Source organism: Pseudopipra pipra, chromosome 10, assembly GCF_036250125.1.
Source record: "Pseudopipra pipra isolate bDixPip1 chromosome 10, bDixPip1.hap1, whole genome shotgun sequence".
Lineage (NCBI taxonomy): Eukaryota > Metazoa > Chordata > Aves > Passeriformes > Pipridae > Pseudopipra > Pseudopipra pipra.
The window spans coordinates 26042893-26068210 of NC_087558.1; the positions used below are offsets into that span (position 1 = coordinate 26042893).

General features: G+C 44.3%; 1 protein-coding gene across 4 annotated transcripts in view; it reads right to left on the minus strand.

Moving 5' to 3' along the window:
- LOC135419954 (glypican-5-like) overlaps positions 1–23787 on the minus strand; it is a 363117-nt gene extending 339330 nt beyond the window's left edge. For 2 of the 4 annotated variants that reach the window (XM_064666978.1, XM_064666977.1), the window contains exon 1: positions 23430–23780. In XM_064666978.1, the coding sequence (XP_064523048.1) occupies positions 23430–23589 (160 nt within the window). In that variant the 5' untranslated portion in view covers positions 23590–23780. Of the gene's footprint in view, positions 1–23429 lie in introns of all 4 variants that reach the window. The other 2 variants (XM_064666980.1, XM_064666981.1) reach the window with 2 other exon arrangements.
- Positions 23788–25318: the final 1531 nt, after the last annotated feature.

Below are 25318 nucleotides of genomic sequence, written 5' to 3' on the forward strand. Positions count from 1 at the left end.
GGATCCAATACTCATCACCCCCACAGTGCCTTGAGGAATCACCTACTCACCTCTTACACTAGGGGAACCAACTTAAAAAAAAAATCTTTGAACTCCTAAGCAGCTCACCAAAAAAAACCCAAAAAAATTGTAAAGGCATTGAAATCACTCCCACCTTGGAACTACAGAGGAAGTTGAAAGTCAATTAAAAAACTTGATTTTTATAGGATGTTTTTATTTTTTAAAAAATATTTCCATCTTTGTACATGTTTCATTAAGTTTAGTACCCTTAATTAGGAAACCCACATCACAAAGAGTTGTGAATGGACATTTAGGGTCTATCTGTTCTACACCATAGGATTTACAGGTGCCAGAAAGGATCTGGTACAGACTGCAGATGAGTATATTCTGGTGCTTCACAAACACATGTTTTAAGAAGGGGATGAAAGAAAGCAAGAGACTATTAAATAAACTAGAGGCACATAGAAAATACCAGAGCCAAAACAGTCACACGATATTAAAAAGCAGATATTTCCACTGCAATTTCTCAGTGGAACAGGAACATCCCAGCAGGAAGTCTCATGACAGTGTCAGGCACTTCCTTCCTTCCACTTTGAGGCAGAAATGGTGGTCCTGAGGGAACGGGGTTGCAGGTGTCCACCTCCAGCCCATCTCTCAGGCTTTAAGGAGACAGCCTTTCCAAGGAAAGCCAGTGCCACACAGAGGGCCAAGCTCCCCCTCCCACCCCACCAATGGCTTTAGGGGCCATTTTAATGCCCAACAGCACAGGGTGGCACAGCCCAGCTGGGTTGGACCCAAAGCAGTGCTGACACCAGCACCCTCCCTGCGCCAGGTCTGGAGCTGGCCTGTGCCCACACTGCCACCTCTGTGCACCCTCTCTGCTTCTAAACCACTATTTTAACACCACTAGCAGTCCCCTTCCCAGATGGAAACAGCCCCAGTTCTCAAAAAGGCCATAATTCCTCCTCAGCATTTCTCACTCAGGCCACTGCAGAGCACTAAGGCCAAGCCCCGAGATAGAAACATTAATGAACAATCACACTGCACTAATCCTCACACCTGGCCTTGCAGGTTAACACATGGCAATGCTCCACACAGAACTGACAAGGACTGAAAACAAGAGGATGCAGACTGAAAAATCTGTAGAATCACCCAAATGACCAGGCACTGCTCAGAGCCAGCTCCAGATCATCAGCAGCTAACTGAGACCAAACCCACAGAGAGGAGTTCAGTAAATCTCCCTTGTCAGGAAAAAAAGTAAAAACACCAAGCTGGCTGAAACATCTCATTCGACTTGAAAATGTTGTTTCCAGTTTATAGCAACTCTCATTTAAAAGTGAGGCTAATTTGTGTCAAAAAGGTCAAAAGCAAAGGGAAATATCTGAATTAACCACATTTTTGTACCAGTTTGCAAACAAACATCAAAGTTGTCACAGACTGAGCTAACTCAGGATACCATTCTGGAGGTGGATTTGTTTTATCTTTCAGTCTAATCTCAAAAATGGGAAACAACAAGTCTCCCCAGTCAGATCTGCAGTCCCAGACCCCACTGAAAGCCCAAGATAAGACCATTGTGCCCTGGCAGGAACCAGCACGCTGCCAAAAGCAGCAGCAGGAACGCTGCACTTGTCACCAGCTGGGTGCACTCCTCTGTTCCCGTCTGCCAGAGAAGCTGCCCAAAGGTTGAAATTAGCTTCTTGGCCAGGCTAATTTTAACTTGGGCGGGTTCCCTGATCCAGTTCACCCCCTAACACGTTTGTTCTGTCACAAGGAACTGGAGGCCGGGGAAGGACCACTTCTCTGAGCTGGCACCACAAAGCATGTGTGAAATTATAGTACAGGCTGCTGAGCAACTCAGTGCACAATCAGGTGTCCAAGCAGAGGGGATGTAAATGTTACTTGGCATCTGCAGTGCCAGGCTGCTGATACTCAGAGTACTTCTCCTTACTCAGCAGCCCTTTGAATTTTTTGTTTGGAAGGCTTTTGCAAAGCTCAGACCTGTATCAAAAAGGTCTGAAATATCAAGTGCTCCATGCTGACTGTGTGCTGGCCCTGGCCAGGAAGCTCTCCCTGGCTATCAGTGCTGTGCCTGGTGCTCCCATTTGAACCTCAGGAACCTGCGTCTCCTCCAGAAAGCTTTAAGAATACAGATATCTCAGCTGGAACTGCACTCCTGGGATTCCCCGCCCAGCTATCTCCTCCGATGAGCCTGAAGATTAGGTTTCCTTGGTCCAGAGCCAAAATGATACAGAAGCCACCCCTAAATAGAAACAGCACTAAGCCCCTGACAGTTAAGGAGCCTGATGTAAAACACAGAGCACTGAAAGCAAACTCCCCTTCCCTCACAGTACTGTCGGGTCAGTGCTGTCATGCACAGCTTGGCACTTTCACTGGCTTCAGAACTAGCCTGACAGTATCACTTTTAACACAATTATAGAAACCTAATAAAAGTTTTCAGTACTATACATGCCTGGGTGCTGAGATTAAATTAGAACTCATTAGTAATGTCTTAATGTCTTTAATAGCTCTGATACTAATTTTAGTATATCTCATCTCTTTCATCTTAATAAAGAATACCCTCTCCAAGAGGAGAAAAAGAGGGGAGGAACACAGTGACCCAGCAGTGACCGAGGGACTGAGCACCCCACAGTGCCGTGGCAATCACCCCTGCTCATATGTGCTCTGCATATCAGCAAAAGGGAGACAACCTTAAGGGCAAACTCCTCTTCAAGTTTACGAACAAAGTCATTCTTTACACCAGAGAAAAAGCACCACTTGTGAAAGAGGGAAGAAAAGTTACCAAGAGCATCATTTCAGTGATAGATTCTGCTAATTTCCCTCTAGGACTTTCTTACCTGCTTTTCCCAAGCTGCCTCTCATTTCCTAACTCATGATTTAGTTCGGAGGAACCTCTAGTTCAACCCTTTAAAGCAGGATTTTTTTATGTAGGATGAAGCCCTACACAAGGGATTCATCCAGCCAAGTTTCAAGTACCCCCAGAGAAAAAAAAAGTTACTACTACTCTCGTGGTAAAATAAGTGAATTAAAAAATCCTATCTAAAGATAACTTCCCATGTTCCAACTCGTGTCTGTTGCTTCTCAGCGTATCACCGTGTGTCTGCAAGAATCTGACTCCACTTTCTCTATTTTCTGCCAAAAGGCAGCTGAAGACAGCAGTATGACCTCCCTTAATCTTCCCTTCAACTGAACAAACCTAGCTCTCTATTCCCTCATGTCCCAGCCCTGACCATCATGGGAGCCCTCTGCTAGGACTCTTAACTTTATGCCACAGGTGTGAAGTACCTGCATCCCAAGACCCCCCTCTCTGTATTCTATTTTCTTATGCATTAACTTACTGACAGAGCAGAACACTTTCACCTGTACATGCCTGGGCTTCAATTCCAAAAGGTTTATAGCTTTCCTAAAACAAATTAGTTTTCTGCTTCAGATCAGATGGAAGGATTACTCTGCTTATTATGTACATTATTTTTCCATTCAAGTCTTTTTCCCTTGAGTGCTGGTTAAAACTGTGGCTCAGCTTATTTTTTAAAGTGAGAAAAACTACAGACTTTAAATCCTTACTGTTATTATAAAAACCAGGATAAACTATCTTGCTCCACTTTGAAAACAAAGTCACATTCAGAACAGCAGAAAAAAAAATGTACTACTTGAGTCTAAAGAATGAGTATTTTGGAAAGAAACAATGATCCCTATTGAAAACTCCTCTGCAACACCAAAGCATTTAATACATGCCAAAGGCATCACCTTCAGACACCTCCCTGTCAAAATTATAAATCACTTAAGGTGCCAAATGCACAAAAAACTACACATCTTTACTTGATCTCCAGCTGGCCAGGTCTACTGAAATCAGCTGTGGTTTATTTTGTTGTGTGTTGCTTGGAGACTTTTTTATTTTAAATCAAAATGTTCTGGGCTTCAGTTGGAACTGTGGTACCAATAAAATCTAAGACTTTGGCCATTAAAGTTAACTCAATCAGTATAATTTCCTAAAAGCAGAGAGGCCTGTTTAGCAAGCAAAATTAAGTTCTTCCAAAAGCTGAAAATATATTTATTTTGTTGGCTGACCGTGCAGTTTAACAGTTCTGTCTTTAAAATACTGTACACACTGTAAAAGCCATACTCTGAAGCCAGAACAACAAGTAATCACACAGTAATTGATCTACCTGCATTAACTTTTTCAAAGACAGGCTGATTTGGATTTTTTTTTTTTTCCAAACAAGCTGAGCCTTTAACTTGCACTGCACAGAACAGTCCTGGGCACGATCAGAAGGTGAGCTCAGTGCAATCTATCTTCTGACAGTTTTTATTCCTTTGTATTTGGGCAAACATTTCAATGCTACTTCTAAACAAAGCTTTAGTCCAAAGCCAAAGATTTTAACATTGTACAAATGTCCTCAAAGACTCCAAGATTGATTATGCCTTAGTAACAGAGAGGAGGGTGCCAAAGGTCCCTTATATTGTATCTGGCCCAGCTGAACAGGAGCCAACGCTTCATCCTTCTTGAGACTCATCTGTCTGGTGTAGCTGCTGCCTCAGCTAGAGGAAAATTCAGCAATTAAATGCAGACTAATTCAGGGGAGAAGCCCAAACCAAATGAAAAAGGAAGCAGTTTTCAGCCCTGCAACTACTTGATGCATGAGCAGAGCCCACAGAGCCACATCAGGGAAAGGGAATCCAACCACTGTACACTGCCCCAAGTTTGTGAGGTTCTTTTCCTACACAGTTCTCATGCTCCAGCAGTGCTAAAACCATCATCACCTTCACCTGCAAGATCAAGGTCACAAAACTCATCCACAAACACAAGCCATCCTCACCCAGAAGGGAGCACAGCTTACACCACAGCCCAGTCCTCCTGCAACTAATAAAATGTTTCCAACTAGAAAGACACAAAAAGCACATTAAACCCATCAAGCTCAAAGTGTGCACAGTCAAACAGCTACTATTTGATTTGTCAATGTTTAAAGTATGGTAGTTATTATGCTTGAAGTAGTGTGTGCCAGGAACTACCTGAAAAACCAACAAGCCAGTGCAACAGTGACCACTGCACAGCTGCAAATGGCTCTAGGACATAAAATAGCAACTAACCCAAAAAACCTTCTGCTCCTTGGGCAAGTAGTAACATCCAGGTAAGCTCCAGGGAGCAGAGACCCTTTCTAAGTCAAATGAAGATGTCTGTTCCTCCTGCCTCAGGTAATCTGTGGCCAGGCCCACCCAACTCACATTTTCTGACTATTCAGAAAGAATCTTCCAATCTGTTTCCAACTCTTTCCTCTATTTTGTTAAAATAATCCTACTGTCAGCTTTAATATAAAGATTACATAGACAAACAGCATGTTAAAAAGACCCTTTAAAGCAAAAAGCTGACAAAATACCAAAGCAGAGCCTGAATGTGTCCCATCTGTCTATATTCAACTTGTCAACGTGCCTATATCCAGCACAGCAAATTACAAGTGCAGTTTGGAAAACACAAGCCATGAAAATTTCCTTTCCCTGATCCCTTGTTGCATAATGTACATTAACAGAGACACTTTTTAACTTGACCACTGGACTTTACATTCTCACTGTTCTTCTGAAATACACCAAAGCATAACTAAGGCCATGACTAGATGTGCTATTCCAGTTGAAACAATCAAGGATAAAAGACAAACACCTCCAGTGTTATCAAGCACCACTTAGATAACATGCTAATGTAACTACTAGCATGTGTAACTACTTTCAACTCTGTTAAATCAAATAGCTTGCATTAGCCTAAAAGTGCCTGAGTAGACCTAAAAAAAAAAAAAAAAGTATAAAACTCCGCAAAATGGGAGGACCATTTGATTGCACTGCAATTACACCAGCCAATTTAAGGTGGGTGGAAATCCTGAATGGGACAGGAAAGCGGACAGTGAGAAGCACTAGATGTCATGACTCCAGAGAGTTGGCAGCATCAGCAAGTGCCACAGCTTGCAGGGCAGCTGGAGACTATCAGGCACTGGCCCTGATCACCTTCCAGAGCAGGAACTCTCCAAAACATACAACTCTTAAGAGCAGCATCTGCACAATTCAGTATTGTTAGGCCTTTTGCTAAGTTCATTTTGTCTGAGTTTTTCCCATTTCCCTCTGCTGCTTGCCTGGTTCTCATCGCTCTTGTATTCTATTTTTTGGCCTGGTTTCCAAGCCACCTTCTGCCCTACCCCATAGGGTACTGCATGCCTATTAGCTTTTTTACCTTGGCTTGTGCCCCACTGAACCTGCCTCATGCCTGGGCCCAAGCGACAGAAAAACTGACTGCCCTAAAACAGACGTCCCCTTTAACTTGCTGAAACCTCAAAAACTATAACCAGGCCCTCTCTTTCCTCCTCTGAGTCCCCCTCCACACTTCTCACCCTCCTCAGACAAGGTTCACAATTCAAGACTTTCCAATGCTTTTTCAGGAGTTTGCTGGGAGATGCACCTTTGGTGTCAATGCCGAATGGCCACAGTACCACTGCTCCTAAATACTCTCTGGAAGGAACAAAGAAAGGGTGATTCATCTCCCACAGTTCACTACCTCCCCCTCGGGTCTTCCCCCCAGTCAGCCCCGATCTCAGAAAGAGAGGAATTTTGGTAGCAGAAGGCATGAAACCCACCTTACAGAATTTCAGCCCAAACCATTAATTTAAGAGGCTGAGCAGCTGAGGAGAGAGACAGCTTGGTGAGTGCCAGCTGCTGTGCAGGGCAAGCACTACCTGCCATGGCCAGAGGACTGCACAGTGGTCACTTCCTCCAGGGCTTGCACTCCTACAGAGGGGTGAGAAATTCTTTAATGCTGATTAAATTAAATTACTTCACATGAGCCCAGTGCTAAGTGAGATCCTTTGAATGTGGGAGACAGCAAGACTGACTGCTACAGAGCTTCCTAACTACACAGGACATGCAGATTCAAGAGATTCACACTCTTGAGGATCCATACTTTTTTTTTTTGCCTGGAGTTGATATAAAAACACGATGCCCATAAAGTAGATTTTAAAACAATCTAGACTGATACAGGTCAGTGGGTCTACATCAACAGGGTTTCTACATTTACTGTAATGCCAAGTCCTTCCTCCGTTTTCCTGGGACAACATGTATAATTGCAATACAGAGGTGAGAGAAAAATTACAAGAACTTTCATTAATTTAGAGTCTACTATGATTCATCTTTCATTATGTCTCATCGCATTCCCAGCAGTAAATCCTATCCATTTTTTCACCACCGCCAACAAAAAAAAAAATCATACATACAAACGAAATATTTCCTAGATGAGTCTAGTGAATCTTCCTGCTCCATATCATCCGATAAACTAACAGCTGCATTTCTGCTCTCCAGTGGGGACAGCATTTCACTGCCACAGAACTCTGCCTTGCAGGGTGATCTGACTAAAGAACACAGAAACCACAGGAGGTGGAAAGCCTAAACAGGAAGACAGGTATGGAGCACTTTGCAACAAAACTGAAGTTGCTTTTAAATGAAAGAAGTAGGTTTGTAGCCCAGTACAGTTAGAAAAAACACACCACCTGAATGCAAATCAATACTGGGCTGTCTATCTAGCCCTACAGGGAGATGACATAAAATAGCTTTATAAAAGGTGTGAATCACCTCATTCATCTCAACTGCAAAGCTGAAAGATAATTCAGATGTTCACAACTGTTTTTTACCACTGACAGATTACTTTCTAATATGAACTAGTTCCTAATATGCTTTAGCTGCTGTGGTAATATCTATATAAGGTGGCAGAGCACAGAAGATTTCAAATATATTGATAGGTTCATGATCAATTGTATTTCTTCTGTTTTATTTTTTCTGTCAACATAAAAATCTCTAAGAAGGTTAGACAGGAAGAAGAAACAAAAGCAAAGATAAATCTAAAGGAACCAAGGGACCATTAGATATTTGGGTCACAGCCTCAGAAAGTGAAATTGAAAGAAGAGTACTGGAGAAGTGAAGAATAATAATTCCCCAACACTCCCTTCCCCCCCCAAGATTTGAATGCTTCCATTTTTGCCATTTCACTTGAAAGCAATACGTGAAACCAAGTGCTCAGACAACACATTTTTGCTTTTAAAAATACATGAGTCTTGCTTAAGTATTAATTTTACAGCCCAAATCCCAAACGCTTTCAATCAGTTTGTCCAGTAAGCCTGCGTGTAACTTCACTCTTGCGCATGACTTGAGAATGAGAAACAGCTACTTTCTCCAGAGTTTTCACTAGTATTTGAACGAATTTCTTTAGGATCCACTTCCATATTTTTTTTATTTTTAGGGAGAAGAAAGAGGAAAACTATAAAAACCTGGATGATAGAAGCAAGAATTTTAGGAAAAGCACAATGTGCTCTTGCTGCCATTTACACAAAAGGAAGACCAATCATTTACAGAGCAGAACCAAAACTAAGCAACTGATGACTAGACAAGACAGCCCTCACTAGGGCCAATTCTTGAACTTCATCATCCATGACACAGTAATTAATTAAAACAGGCTGCAGCAAGACTACAGTATCACAAGGTCTCTGCATCCTGCTCCCTTTCTTTGGTTCCTTATGCAATGGCACTGTCAGGAGCAGGGACACTCATGCAAAACTGGAGTTTGTTGCCACGAATTGGAGCCACAGGCATTGGAAGGCAACACACAGCAGGCAAGAGAGGAAAGAGCCAAACATAGATGACAGCAACTGGAGAGGAACACTCGTTCACTGTGACCATGCAGAAGAACCAGCTGACAGCCCCACAGGTTGCTTACAAGACACCAGTAGGCTGTTTTTGATGGTCTGAGAAAAATCTAGATTTTATGCTCAGATCAGTTCTTCCATACCGGACCACTACGTGCAAAATAATGCTCCACAGGGCAGGAAAGAGGCAAGGGAAGTAGTATCAGAGGACTTGGTTCAGCAACTCCTGATGTCAAGGCAGACACCCAGTAGCATCAAGTCACACAAAATACAAGTACAGTTAAAGACACAACACTCTGCTGTGCTTCGGGCTTCTGTGGGGAGGTAGTGGGTTTCTGTGGCTGTGTTTTGGTAGCGGGGGGGGGCTACAGGGATGGCTTCTGTTAGAAGCTGCTAGAAGCTTCCCCTCTCCCATGGAGCCAATGCCAGCCGGCTCTAGGACGACTTCTGGCTGCTGGCCAAGGCTGAGCCCATCAGGAGCAATAGTAATAACATATTACTCTGTGATAACATATACTCTGTGATAACATATTTAAGAACAGAAAATTGTTGCACAGAAGAAAATTCCAGCCAGGGAAAAGGAGAGTGAGAACACAGGAATAACAACGTAGACACCAAGATCACTGCAGAAAGAGGGGCAGGAGGTGCTCCAGGCACCAGAGCTGAGGCCCCTGTGGCCTGTGGTGCAGAGCAGGGCGGGGCAGCTGTGCCCCTGCAGCCTATAGGGGAGCATCGGGGTGCAAAGACCCACCTGCAGCCCATGGAGGCTCCCATGCTGGAGCATATGGATATCTGAAGGAGGCTGTGACCCTGTGGGAGGCCCAAGATGGAGCAGGGTCCTGCTGGAGACCCGCCGCCTGTGGAGAGGGAAGCCCAGGCTGGAGCAGGTTTTTCCCGGGTAGGACTCGTGGCCCCTGTGGGGCACCCGTGCTGGTACAGCTCATTCATGAAGGACTGCACCTCATGGAGGAGTGACCCATGGGACAGCAGGTTGGGAAGAGCTGCTGCCCGAGGGATGGACTCACACTGGAGAGGTCCATCAAGGACTGTCTCCCGTGGGAGGGACCCCATAGGAGCAAGGGAAGAACTCCTCTCTCTGAGCAGCAGCAGAAACAAAAACTGACTGTAACCTCCATTCCCCATCCTCCTGCACCGCTGGGGGGGAGGAGGGAAAACATGGAAGGAAGGAGGAGTGGGGGGAAGGTATTTTTTAAGATTGTTTTATTTCTCACTCTTTGGCTCTTATCCTGTTACTAATAAATATAAGTACTATCCCCACTTTGAGTCTTGTTTTGCCCATGAAGGTAATCAGTCACTTACCTCTCCCAGCTCTTATCTCTATGCATGAATTCTTAGCTGGTTTTTTTCTCTCTCCTCTGTCCAGCTGCAGAGGGAGAGTGAGAAAGCAGTTTTAGTGGGTACCTGGTATCTGGCCGGGGTCGACCCACTACAGTGGATTTAATAGTTTGAGATTAACACAGCTCTGAACTCGAAGGGCTTTGGGTCAAACTCTCAAGTGAATCATGGAACAGGATTCACAGCCAGGAAACCCCAGAAAACTTGCCCCTCCTGAAAAAGTCAAAATTAACAGAAAAATGCACCTACAAAGAATTATAAAGAAGCACTTCAGTGACTTTAGAGTAACTTGCATTTGATTTCAGACAAGTACTTGGGATTTTTAGCTGCAGACATTCAATGAAAATCAATGGAAGCTCAAACAGTTCAAACTCCACACATATCACAGAGTTCGTGACAACATTCGGTGGTCCGAAAAGCAGCAAGGGCCTATTAGCAGGCTAATATAGCCCCCAAGAAATTGAGGCCCACGACAATATTTCCACTTAAGCACATGGTTCTTCTGAAGCCAGGATGGGCCTGGCCTTCTGCCCTTCCTCATTTGTTTTGGCTTTGCTCTGTTCTGTCTGCCTAGACCATGCAGAACGTCCTGGCGGTATCAGGAGCAGATGAAGGCAGCAATGAGGAATGAAGAACTGCAGGATTAATGACAGTCCACAATGAAATCTCACCCGACTTCTGGGTACCAGCCATACCCCCAAGCTGGAAAGCAGCCGAGCTCACCACATATGACATTTCACCACTTCCTCCTGGACCCCAGTAGTGTGTTTAGCAGGAAGGCCTGTATCTTTCTGGGACATCTTGAGCCAGGATAATGGATTCTGAAACAGATGCAGCTTCCCAAAGACTGAGGAAGATGTCTTAAAAGCCTTTAGGTTGGGACCACAGACAAACAACTTTTGAAAACCAGTGTGGAAACCTTTGATAGGCTCCTACCACTTGGCAATACTACAATGTATGTTTGACCTAAGGCAGGTCCCTTGGGCTCCACACTTTGTTTCCCCCATGGAAAAGAAGATGACACCTTTCATTAGTTTGCTTAGCCTGTAAGCAATTCCTAGTGGAGCCTGCCCTTTGCTATGTGCATGTTCAGTGTTCTCCCAGGGCCTGCTTTTGATCCTATGCACCTGTTATATAAATTAAGAAATCATGTTTCTTCCCTTACATCACTCAAACAAGGCTCCCTTCACAGCACACTGAACTGATTATCCTTCCCTTCTTGCTTGTGCTATTCCATTCAAAACCACCAGCATTACTGAAGGTTTAAAGCTCCCCATTCAAGCTGTCCAGAGCAGCCCACCGTGCCACAGAGCTGTCTGAGGCTAGCTCTACACACTGCCAGGCAGCACTGGCTACACTCAATCCACGCTTGGAAAAGCCAGAGGCAGGCAGTGAGAAAGGAAGCTGGGCTGGGGGTGGCAGCCACCAGAGACACAGCAGCAGCCAAACTGACACAAGCCAGCCCTATTCAGTCCTTGCTGCTCAGCTAATGTTTTGGCACCTGTGACAGTAGCTCTAGAATAGACTTTCCAAGCCTAAGCCAACAGCCCTGCCAGCAAATGACATAGCCACTTTTCATTCCAGCTGGGGTTTATTGCTATCAGAGAAGGCCACAGAGCACAGCAAGTCTGTCACCAGCAACGGGGAAGCTCCCAGTGAGCTTTAGATCAGAACCAGGTACAGCCAAACCACAGCTGCTTTTAGAGGAGGGTGAATGTTTGTATTTCCTGACATACCCAGAGCAAACCAGGTTAGGAAGAGTAAATTTGATTACTGCAGCTTGAAACTGAAAATGCAGTGCTTTAGCCAAATACAACTTTGGGCTGCTGTGAATGGTAATAGATATATTTTTCCCAAAGTTAACTAAAATTAAGAGACTAAAGCCAAGCCTTCTCTGAGCAGAAATTTGAAAGCCTTTCTCCGAGAGCAATGGCTCCAATTTCTTTTTTTAAAAGCCCTACTCTGTTTTGGGAAGGCAGTGGCTTTTCTACATATTCTTTGTTTTCTTGCCCTCGGACTCATTACACCTCTCCTTTTAACTGCCCATGTAAAAAGAGAAGATAACTATTCTGCACTTCTGAAAAAGCACATCTTCTTGTGATTTGCAAGGAGGGAATATTTTGACCTCTGTCAAAGGGCAACCATATAAGACCCTGTGTGCTGTTCCCCAAGTATTACTTAGTAAGCCCCTGTTCCTTCTAAAATCATCACTCCAGCCCTTCCAGTTCCCACTTTTTTGTGTTTCCTTATGGAAGAACAACAAGGTGGGAACACAGGACATAAGGGTTTGATATCTGACTAACAGGGATGGAGCACTTCTTGCTATGAGGAACGGCTGAGAGAATTGGGATTGTTCAGCCTGGAGAAGAGAAGGATTTGGGATGACTTCCAGTACCTGAAGGGAGCCTGCAAGAAAGACGGTGACAAACTATTTACAAGGGCCTGGAATGACAGGACAAGGGGGAATGCCCTCAAACTGACAGAGAGTAGGTTAAGACTGGACATTACAAATAAATTCTTTACTGTGAGGGTGGTGAGGCCCTGGCACAAGTTGCCCAGAGAAGCTGTGAATGCCAGGCTGGGCAGCGCTTGGAGCAGCCTGGTCTAGTGGGTGGCATCCCTATCCATGGAAGGGGGTTGGAACCAGATGATCTTCAAGGTCCCTTCCAACCAGAACCATTCTATGATTTCATCCTCTGACAGGCTCCCAGGACAAGCCATGTAGAGCACAGTCACCCAGCATTCTGCAGACAGACACACGTGCTTTGGAGTGGCAAGATGCAAGTGCTGACCTGGAAGCAGGAGAGAATGATCTGAACTGAGGCACAGCATCACGCTAGGTATGGCTGCACTGCTGGCAGCATAGCACTGGATTACAGCTATCTGCAGCATGCTGGAGGAAAGACCAAATCCACCTGGAGACACAACCTTACACAACCCTGATCTCTTGGAGCCTTGTTTCTTCAGCCACAAAGCAATTTCCTATATCAGTAACAATGCAACATCGCTCAAGAATGAACACCCCAAAACAGCGAAGCACTGAAAAATAGAGGGTTAAGGTCAGATCTAGTCTTAACCTGGATAACTGGAGATCCTCAGGCTTGCTTTCAAAATCATCCCATTTCTATTTGCAAGACTTAAAACTTTAGTCATCTTCCTCTGTTTACAGTAGCCTAATTTCCATCTTCTGGCCTATACACCTGCAAGACAGGGAACTACTGCCAGCAAAATCTAAGGTGGATACTTAAGTTAGGAGCATATGCCCCACCTAAACCTCATGTCTCCACGTATCTCCACGCTGCCTTGCTGCAACACTGCAGTTTTCCCACTGGCAGCCTTGCAACTCAACTGCTGTTGAAAGTTTGGTCACTTGAAAACTGCTTTTTCTACACACTCCCCTCCACCGTTACATGGTAAATCTGCGACTTAGTTATTTTGCTTTACTGTCCACAGAATTTGATATCCCCACACAGTTTGCTCCTTCTTCACAATACTGAAACTTATAAAGGAGGATGAAACATTCTTGGGGCTCAAACACCAAATCAAATCATGATGCTTAATGAGTCGCCACATCTGGAATTCACGTTGTTCATTCCAGGTGCGCATGTCCCAAATCAAGGCTAGACTCACACGCAAAAAGCTTATTGCTCTGTCTGTCACTAGTGCAAATGCACAGAGCGCTGTTTCAGAGCAGAACAAACCAGAGCAGTTGTCACATACCAGTGTTACTGCAAAGAGGAATGTCCTGAGAACAGGATAAGAAGCAAAAGGCCTGTATTTTGGCAGGGAATAATTAAATTTTGTATTAGGAAAAAACCCAAGCAATAAGGTAATTAAGCACTGGAACAAACAGCCTAAAAAGGCTGTGATCTTCTATCCCTGATTGAAACACAGTTTATTCTGGGCTGCAAGTAGCAAGACTGGACCAAATGATCACTTCAGGTCTATGTCAGCACTATTTTCTATTATTCTAATCTTTCAGCAGCTCTCAGCAGTGTACTTTTCCTAATTACATCCAGTTTTCAACAGATTACTCTCCCTTTATTCACATTTCCTAGTACAAACACCCAAGGCAAGCTGTTCCTGGACAGCAGCTCCTTTGGCACTAAGTTGCTGTACCTTTTGTGAGGATTTGGCCTTTAAGATCTCTCAAGAGTAGAGCCTTAATTTCAAAGCACGGATCTTGCTCATTTTACTCCATATTTACCAAGAACAAAGGGAAGACTATGCAAATGCCCTACTACTTAGACCTGAACAAAGTGGAAGCAAACATGTAGATGTGAATGGGAGACATAATAGTAGGGGGAAAAAGCAGTCCTTTTCAAAAGTAAAATGACTTTGTCAGGGTTTGCACTATGTGCATGGATGATTTGTGACAAAACAAAAAAGTGCTAGCCTAGCACGTCACCCATGTCAGAGATTAGAAGACTTCAAAACCCTCAGTAGTTCAAGGACTTTCTGGAACTTGAAAGGCTTTCTTAGGAAATGCTTAGCTTCTTTATGGTTTTTACATGACTTTGATGTGCACCTAAGAGTGAGGAACCTTAATCTGAATCTGTTTTCTATGGAAAACACCCATATTGTACAATAAATCACAAAATCTTGTCACCTCGATTAACGTGAGTCAAAGGTTTGCAAAAACTTTTTGCCAGAAGTTAAAGATTCAGAGTCATTATTTTGATATTCAAATAAGAACCTGGAATTTCCAAGCACTTAATTACTTTCAAAAGCTTCTCTAATAATAGCACTGGAGTAATATTTCTAGTCATTGACAAAGTATGGTGTGCAAGGCAGTTATGCAAATGTCACTTTTCATGCCCATTCTCTCCTTAAAGTGGAGATTTAAAGTTAAGGGATCTGTGAAAACACCATCAATTCCTGGTGTGTTACAAAACCTCTTTTCTGAGTGCAAACATGGATGTATAAACATCAGCTTGGTTTTCCCCCCTCACTATCCACCCTTAACCCCCAATAGCATTAATGGGAATTATGCATGCATAACGAGCACAGAATAGTCCCCTTATGAATAGGGGCCTTGTTGGAACAATGAATACATTTAACCATTAACATCTAGGGATGTGTCCAACTACCCAATTTAACCAGCTGCCAAACAAAGCTACCCTGACCTATCTGATATCCTCAGGTTCCAACATAGCTCTCTGAAATTTGTTTCCCATTTGTTTTTAAGGACATGGCAGTGACAGTGGAGTGCATAGCAGAGTAGGGGCTCTTTGTGAGAACAAGCTCCTTGGAGAAGGATATCCCTCCAGAATAGCTGTCACAACAACCATGTGATGGAAGAACTCTGCAAAGGGAAAGACCATGACTCCAGGAAGCAAGCAGAATCATCAGAAGACCAAAAAATCTATATATACGTATTTCAAATGCATATATGTGCTGGCCATCAGTATTAATAGAAACTCAGTAAAAACAGAGAAAGGCAGAATATGGCACAGAATCATATAAAGTAGGCTAAAAAATAAATTCCAAAAGAAAAGAGTAGAAAGACAACTTCTAGGGGAATAATTTTATATCCTCTACAACTCTGAAATTCCTATGCAATTGCCTGGCTACAGTTGTCCTTTATTCCTATATTTTAGCTATCAAAATGCAAAAGAGAACCTGAGGATACATATCAATGATACTTCCCCGAGATTTTTCACTCCACAAAATAAATCTAACAGTATTGCCTGTGATATTTATAATTCTTCCATTGTCTTAAATTCCTTCTGTATTCTTCCAACTAGTGCCTTGAAATTTCATAAGTAAAAACTTCAAACATTAATCATGCATATATGAATACACTAGGAAGGTAATTAATAACCGTCCTTTAAAACTGATGTACTGAAAAGAGTAAAATGGACTGAAAAGAGTAAAATGGACAGATTTATTCTCATGGAAGTACACGCACAGTGCGTATCCATAATACGAGGCAAGGTGGTGGTTGCTCCATCATAAATCATTTGTGTAATAGTGCTGAGCTCCTCATAGCTGTACCAGGCACAGAGCCCCAGGGCTTGTATCAAGCACAATACAATTCATCTGGCAAGGCTGCCAGGACAAGCCTTTGGCATGGCTGCAGCACCTTGTAGAAGTGAGACCACCTTCAATCCACAGGGGTCCTCTGGGTGTCACCCTGCTGAGCTGCACTGCTTTACCCACCATCAAATGCCACTAAACTACAGGACTCACTATGGAATTGGCAAAGTCTTCTCAGTTCCTTGACTTTCATCTGACATCCTAAAATAGGGAGATAAATATTGTCATTACATTCTTCTATAGAGGGTGGTCCTAAGGACCAGCCTTGATAAAGCCGTTCAGATACAAAGGGCTCAGTGCACGTGTCAGCATTGCTACAAAAAATATTTAGCTCTTGTAAGGGACAAAACACAGCCATAAAAAAGTATTCTGGACACCTGTTACCTTTCTAATGGACGGAACAGCTTGGCACACAGTCCTACTACCTTTGCTCCACACACAGCACAGGTCAGTTCCCTTTCCAGACCAGCACACTTTGGATCTACAGACCACCCTGGGTCATGAAGGACACAGAAAGAGGGAAAAACCTTGTTCTCCTAAGTCTGTGCTACGTAATCCTGCGGACCCAGCTCTTAGCTTGAGGCTCAGGTTAATTCTGTGGATCCAATCTGAAGAAGATACTGAAGAAGTATTTTATGTTTTTCCATCAAATAATATACTGCCTTAAAATATTACATCTTCTCTGTAGAATGCAGAAAGAGGCTTGCCTCCCCATACAATTTTATCTTTAATATAAATCATTAAATATTAGTCAGGTGCCTTATTTCATCCACTGATGTTGCTCAGTAGTTACTTTAATGTGGACAAAACAAATACCTTTAAATATATCTTTAGAGATATCAGGATGAGTTTATCATATCAAATACTGATACCTAATTCAAATCAACCAATTGATACACTAAGTATAAATGTTGTTGCAGGCCTGGCTGCTGTTTGCAAATTGATTCTGATCCATCAAAGTTCTTATTTTCCCCTAAAAGCAGTAGCTGTGCTCTAAACTCCTAAGTGATGAGTATGTATTTGAAGTATTACTAAACATATGGCTTTTTATCATGTCATTTTATGCTTTCATAGAAGAGAGAGATTCAATCACAAAGACTTTACAATACTTGGAACTCTAGTTCTAGTTTTATACCATTTAAAAGCTAAACCCTTTCACTGCCCAGGGTGCATTTTGCACATATTTTTGCTTCTTACAGATCCTCAGGTTATGCCAATTTTCATGATTAATCCTTACAAAAGCTTTTACTTATTTTGACGTATTTACTTTATTGATTTATACAGCCATTATCATGCCTGCAACATACAGGGGTGGGGGGCATTATTTTTATATTAATTTCTGATAACAATCCGACAGCAAAACTTCCATGGCACATAACATGCTATAGAGGCAGCTCTTGAGAGCCACCAGTATTTTAAGGATGGGTCATTTCCGACTAAGCTTGTTCTCCATCCTGAGATCCAGTTCAACACCAGAATCACCAGGCCTCAAGCTAACTATTAAAAAAAAAAAAAATCACCATACAGTCTTTTCAGCAGAGATTTTTGAAAGAATAAGTAGACCATACGAGTTGTAGGAATACTTGGCTCTTTCCCGTGACTCAGTTTGACAACAAGACTGCACTGGGGGAGAGCAGGTTCTCTGCTGACTCTTGGATTCCTTCCCAAGACATTTACAGGAAAGGCTGATCTGAGTAACTAAGCCAGTCATCTTCTCACCTGGACCAAATGTTCATGTAAGTCACCGAGGACAATGCTTTTTGGGGCTCATAGATATGAAAACTGCAGGTTTCCACCTGGAAGTGGAACAGCAATTCCATCTTTATGAGGCACTAAGTAAGTTTAAACAGATTTTTTTGCCTATAGATGACTCCCAGGAGGCATTACCGAGTGGGCAGCTGGTCCTGCGTCAAACAGAAATTTAAGACACAGCAAAAGAAGGGAAAAAAAAGATATCACTGCTGGCAGAAGTCTTGCCTGCATCCACAGCCATCACCAGCCTTAGGTTAACACTTCTGTCTGAGCCTGAAGAGTGCTAAAAAATCCTGAAAAGATTAATGAAGCAAGGAACCTTTCTTCAGAGGTTGCAGGCTGCAAAAGCATAGCTTTTCTTCTACTCAGAACACCTATCACAGCAAGTACAGAATACACACCCCCTGACTGCTCAGAGGCTGGATGAGAGAAGTGAAGAAGGACAGCTTTCAGTTTCAGAAACCAAGGTGACTTCTAGCCTTTTTCCTCACATAAAGAATTAAGTGAAAGTCAGCCTGAAGAAATAAGATGGAACTCACTGATGTTTTTTCTGGCTGCAGTCTACGACCCTTTAATAGCAGCTTTTCAGCAATGAAAGAGCTCACACTAACACACCATGATACAGCCTGTAGACAGGGAAACTGAGACACAACTGGCCTTGGCTATGCAGAGAGTGACAAAGATGGGAATAGAATCTATCTTACACTGGACCAGTCCATCCCTCCAACAGGTAGTCTGTGCTGTAAACCAACAAGAAGCCTGTGTGTTCATAAATAAACAAATACTAAGTAACGCCAAGGACATTTCAAACTTGTATTACACTCAAGATTGTCTAAAAGAAACAGAAACCTCATAGAAACAAGATTATTTTTTGTGCCATTTTTAAAAATCTTAAGCACCCTATGCAGTTTCTAAACATTAACACACCTGTGCTCACCCAGCAATCTTTGCTCCCAGATGCACCTTTCATCCACCCTACTGAAGGTAGTCTCACACAGCCACGTATGGTAGGTGAACAGGACACACAAGTATGAACTGCAGTTCACACAACAGGATTTTAGCATCTCACTCTGATGGGGCAAAGACCTCCCAGAGCCAATAAAGCGAGTACATGTCACATCTGGCACACACCAGACTCAGCAGTGGCTTTTGACAGAATGCTGCTGGGAGCAAAATGCATTTCATTACCGCACTTTTAGCAGGGGAACTACAGAGTTCTCATCAACAAGATAGAAATAAAAAGCTGAGTGTTAAGAGAAAAACAACAAAATAACGTGTGGCATGCTCCTTTCTCAACATAGATGGGGAGCTTTGCCACAGGCTGAGATGAAATGAGATCCAGTCTAACACATGTACCACATGCATCAAGGAGCTTCTGGTAGGAATCTTGGACTTTCCTGTCACTATGCAGAAAGTAAAACGGTTTTAATGTATAAATTGTTAATGCATGTCCAGCTCTGCCATGGGATGTTCAGCACACACACGTGGTAATGAACACTCCTGCTGATTTAAGGTGCAGGATGACAGAGGATAATAAAGCAGCTTTTAACAGGACAAAATCTCCCCTTCAGAAGTGCATCCCTGAGCACAACCTGGGAATCTGTGCTCTTTGTAAAGCAGCAGAGCAGCAAGATAAAGCTAATCATCCCTTTGGTAGTTCTCCACAAGATGATTATTTAGAAGGTAAAGAGTTCCTAGAATTCTTTCACAAGTGACAAATATTTTCTCTGCTTCCCAGAAATCAGCCCAATTCTTCTCTCCTATCATACATTTACAGACTTGGGTTTTTTTGCATGCTCATACACTAGTCAATCAGCCAGAGAGAGAACTGAGCATATATAAATGGGTAGGATGTACTCGTGGTCACACGATTACCAAAGGAATCACAAGAGGACTTTTATTCTGGTTCTGCTCCAATTCACTGCCTGAATGCAGATAAGTCACAGACTCCAGTTGGGTTCATTCAGTTTTCCTACTGAGAACTTGGAAAGCAGTGCCAGGCAGGCACCACCGTGCTCCGTGCCACAGAGCAGCCTCTGAATAACCGGAACTTCACAGGGAGCCCATGCCAGCGTGCAGGGAATGCTGTAACACAACCCAGGGCTCACAGGGCATCGCCGAGGCGGCCCCGTGTCTGGGAGCAATACCACACGTAGTAGCACACATCAAGTCTGAGGTATCCAGACTCCCTGGAACCAAAGGCTTAGGCCCTTGGCAGGATTAACACAGCCGTTCACCCTTGGAGACAGCATAGAATTCTCTCTCATCAAACTGCTAACCAAGGAGCTCCTACAAAAACATCCCGGCTCAGTCTGTGATAATCAAAGTACAAGTCCGGGAACACATTACCTCATTTTCCAGTCTGGGGGAAGACACAAAAAAATCCTTTCCTATGGATCACAGTCAAGGCAGTAGTACCCTTACCTAACCAACCTGTCTGTTATTATTTGCAGCAAATTACCCTTGAAGCATTCCTGCTGTTCCAGAAAAGTGGGGTACCAGACAGGAGCACTGACTCCACTAGTACAGAAGGAAGTGTTAGAGACAGACCAAGAAGATCTGCTGCTCAAAAATACCTGTTTGGGCCTCTTATCCATCCCATGTCCAAACACTTCTTCCTTAACCCTGTCCTCAATAACAGACTAGAATCCAAAGCAGAAAAATCTCATGTCTTTGGGGGGAAACTGTGGAAGAGAAATTTAAAAAAGGACTCCTGGACACCTCTAAGGTGGTGACAATTTCCAGAAAGGTTGCTGCAAGAGTCACATTGCACCTCAAAAAGAAAAGCTTTTTTTCCTCAGGAGTCTTCTTCCTTCCCTTGCCACTACATTTTATACAAGAGGCTGAGAGCTCCTGCCCAAAGCCACATCTCACTGTACATACTGCTGACACCCCTCTCCCGTCCACTCAGCAATCCCAGCGACCTGCTGCAGACCAGGCGAACACAGGGAAGCAGCTTCCAGTCCACCAGTCCCCATAAGGCTCGTATCCAGGATCCATTATCATAACCTAGATCCTTCAGCACCGCGACCACAACTAATACACCACAAGAGGCTATAGGCTACAAACTCTCCCAAGTATTTAGAGTTAATTTTATTACAGGTGAAATGGGCACCACCCATAAGAGAGGAGAGAAAACATACACCTGACAGTTTGTCTGCTGATCCCTCTCCCAGCACTGAGTTGGGCCTCTCTCCTCAACTGAGCTGCCAGTTCTCCCAAAGGTTATAAGAACTCAGTAATCATTAAGACTTAAACCTCTGTCAGATTTGTTGTATTAGCCTGTAAATAGTAGCTTGAGATTAGTCAAGGGTTTTCAACACTCCTGTGATTGAAAATATCTCATAAACAATCAGGACTGCAAAAGTTTCAGTCTTTAGAGAAAACAATTCAAAACCAACATGCAGGCACTGAGGACTGAGGAGCACCCCAGTGCAGTGCAGGTCTGGCCCACGGGACCAGAAGTGAGTGAGAACATGCTGCTCTCCAGTGTCACCCCCACCTGCCCATCACTCTTTCCCTCTTCTGCTTTAACTGACATTTGAGGTCTTCACGGGACACGCTTCAACATTTGTGTATTGCTAAAATTCATAATAAAACGAGCCTCAGTGCGAGAGAGAAACGTGTGAAGGGTAGGTTGTATTAAGATATATTCACTAGTAATAGCTGCCAGATGAAAACACTGGAAAACACTTCAGTATCTCATTAAAAGAGAGCACAGGACACATAACTGCCTGGCAAGCTATCATCATTAAAGCACAAAAGCTTTGGTGGAGCTGAGTAATACTCAAGAAACAGGGACGATCAATATGCACCACTTTTCTGCAGCTCTGCTCCACTCCTCTTCAAAAGAAACCTTTATGAGCTAAAATTTAAAAGCACATTACCCTCTCTCATGCAGATTATTTTCGAAGAGCTTGTTATTCAACAGGAAAGTTCAATATGACACAAGAAAACAATGAAAGAACCCTCCACGGCAAGGGAGTTAGAACTAGGTGATCTCCGAGGTCCCTTCCATCCCAAATCATTCCAGGATTCTCTGAAGTATCACTGCATCTACACCCTGATCTTCTGCAAATGCAGAATTTTCTCAGTTTCATCTACAGCAGCAGAGTTTCACAGAAAATGTAAAACAATCAATTTAAAGTTTGAGGAACTTTTTCCAGAAAGAGCTCAGGAGAGAGGGTTAAGCTTTCATCAAAATGGATGAAAAGCCTCATTTTTCCTCTTTTTTAGCTCTCCAAGACAAACATGACCTCATGCCTCTATCAGCACAGAACAGTAGCACCAAGTTTCAAAATGCCATTCCTGCAGATCTCTTCTTGCCACAAAATGACAAATGATTCCTTACCCAAGGATAACTCTACACCTATGTGTCATCTCAGCTACTTCATGCAAAGTGAAGATCACCAGCACTATGCAGTCATTCACAGCCCTAAGAGATCAGCCCAATGGCCTATCAAATTTAATCTCCAGGACAGAAACCCATGCCAGAAAACATATCCAAAACTCATCTAAGATAAGAAGTCTTTCCATCAAACTCTGCAGGCTTTGAATTGAACTGCTCAAAAAAAGAAAACCAACAAACACACACACAAAAAAAAAAAGGCAACAACCCAAACTGAAACTTATATTGTCACACATCTGTTGGCATAAGGCAGCTAGAGACTGTGTCATGAGATTGATAGTTTCTGCTTTCTTATTCCAATTCCTGTAAACATTTTCTTCAAACAGACTCACTGAATCGTTTAGGTTGGAAAACACGTAAAAGTGAGCAATGCAACTCCATTATCTAGACAGATATATTGTCATTCACGAGTTTAATCACGTTTTTATACTATAAAGCAATTCATCCCCTTGCCATGAATTTTACAGAATAGTTGTAGAATACGCAAAAAAAAATAATCTGTTCTTATTATCTGTGTGTTACTTTCCCCTTTCAGTGCTGCCAGGCATTGTTCAGGAGCTGTGAAAAGGCAAAAGGGAACATCACTCCACTCATCAACTTTCCCAAGTGCTGCAGACTTGCTGCTTAACTAAGCAAAACCCAACTTCTTTTGGCTGTGTCCTTCCAAGGTGTCACCCCTGCCTCTCTTTATGACAGCGCTCCCGAATTCATCTGCAGGATAACTCTTCCAAATCAGAACTTAGAGAATATTCACCACCCGCTCGAGGACCCCACATCTGAGCAGTAAAACAAGCCTTCCCTAACGACTCGGCTACTGATTTGAGTTCCACGACAGAGATCCTTTCCGCGAAGAGTCCTCTGCGGCAGGTACTCAGCAAAGGGACCGCACAGGTCTGAAACACGCGGGTAAGACAGACCGCGCTTACGGTGGAGACCGACAAGCAGCACCTGCACAGTGTAAAACCGCAGGAGTCATCCCGGTCTGCTCTTCCTGCAAAATCTTTTAGTTGTTTTAGCAAGCGACGTTCCAAACGCGCTCCGCTCCCCGCGCCGGCAGCAAAGCCGGGCTGGATGGAGGCACCGGGGGCGCACCGGGGGCGCACCGGCCGCTCGCAGCGGCAGAGCCCCGAGCCCCCCGCATCCCCTCCGCTCGCGGAGCAGCCCCCCGCAGGTGTGTCGGTACTGACCGGCCGTGGGTACGTCGGGGACCAGCTTGAGGGGCCCGATCTGCCGCAGCTGGAACGCCGTCCGCACTTCGTGGCAGCTGGGGGACCTGCCCGCCGCCGCCCCGCCGCACAGCCCCGCCGCCGCCAGCAGCCACAGCCCTAGGACGGCGCCGGCAGCCATCTCGCAGCCCGGCACACGGCCGCGGGCCGGGTCCCGGTGCCGGTCCCGGCGGCGGCAGCGCTGCCCTGCCCGCCGCCCGCTCTCCTCCTCGGCGGGAGCGGCCGCCGCCGCCCGCCCCTCCCCTCTCCTCCCCTCCTCTCCCCTCCCCGCGGGGTCCGAGGGGCGCCACCGCCCTCCGATCGCGGCTGGAGAGGAGGGAGAGAGGGGAGAGAGCCCTGGCACAGCTCCCGTGACACGCCTCGGGAGGAGCTGCTGCCCGGGCCCGCGGGACACCGACACGGAAGTTCTCCAAGAGCAGCGGTGCGGTCCCTGCGGGCCACGCAGACTAAGGGAGCGAACCGAGGTCAGTGGAAAGAGTCCCGAAAGAAGGAAGATCAGCACCAAGGGAGAGGCGCGCTCGCAGCCTGTGGTCGTTGGTAACAACAGGTACAGGAGCAGACAGAGCAGTAGGTATAAACCCCCTGAGCGCTGCAGGCTGCACGGTTTGCTTCGATTCCGAAATTCCTAGCAGATGACATGGAAGGGTCTTCACTAGACAAGTGTTAACTCCAGCCAACAGTCCCAGCAGAGACTTTACACCAGGATACATCTCTCTCTATACCATCTGCGGATATAAATTGTTCATTTGGACAAAAGCCAGCGGCAGATCTATCCTATATGGTCTGGGGGACATAGCCCCCTTCTGGGGATGACACCACCTTGAGAGCAGCTACTGTCACCATCAGAGAGCTGGTCTGCGATCTTTTCACCGCCCTAAGCAAGCTTCGGTATCAGCTGCTCTACCACACGTTTGAGAACAGAACTACCCTCAACGCCCATGAATATCTTCCATTTCACACAAACACTCCATTTCCAGAGAAGCCAAACCCAAGCGGTCTCCCACAAAGAGCCTCATTTGCACAGTACCTTTCAGGCATATGGAGCACGTTAGGAGCTACAAGAATGACTATTGTTTGAGGCCATTATGTGCGATTTCTTTAAGGTTACTTGCAACCTTCAAGATGCTTCTAATGTGCTTCTGGAGCAACGGGGGAGCCCACCTGCAGCTAATTTAAACATTATACATTCCCATAGGTAGTAATGAGAGGCTGAACTCAGTGCTGAAGTTGCCCAAGTTGTATTTTAATAGCTAGAAGTGCAAATCCTTTAAACGATTTGCTTGTATTTTATCAAGAGATAACTCTCACTTTTTTGAAGAAAAAGCAATTTGATTCAGAACATTTAACTTGTAGACTAAAAAAACCCAAACTGGAAGAACGAACCAGCCATTTAATCAGGCTTCTGAACTCCAAAGCAGAGAACAAGTCACTTTTGAAGCCCTGTGTTCTGAGTCCTTGGCTCATCCTGCAGTTTTCCAAGGTCAGACAAGAGCCCAGGACACCACAGGACAAGACAGCACACCCAAAGGGCTGATGGCCATGGACATCAATACAGGTTAACTTTGCTGTCAGCTTAATATGGGTTATACAGCCACCAAGCTTTAAGTTACATACACACGTTAACAGGATCAAATCGAGGGGGCAACAGGTAGATTAAAGAGAGATGCGTGAATAATCAGCATCAGTGAAAGAACAATTAGCATCATAAGGCACAGTACCCTGGCTGACAAACTATTGTCCAGCATGTGGGTTTATGTACACAAGGAAGATAAATAAGTTGCCCCCAGTAGCATTTTGCATAACCTTGGGCCCAGTCCTAAAAGACTTTAATTCAGACAATACTCCAATTG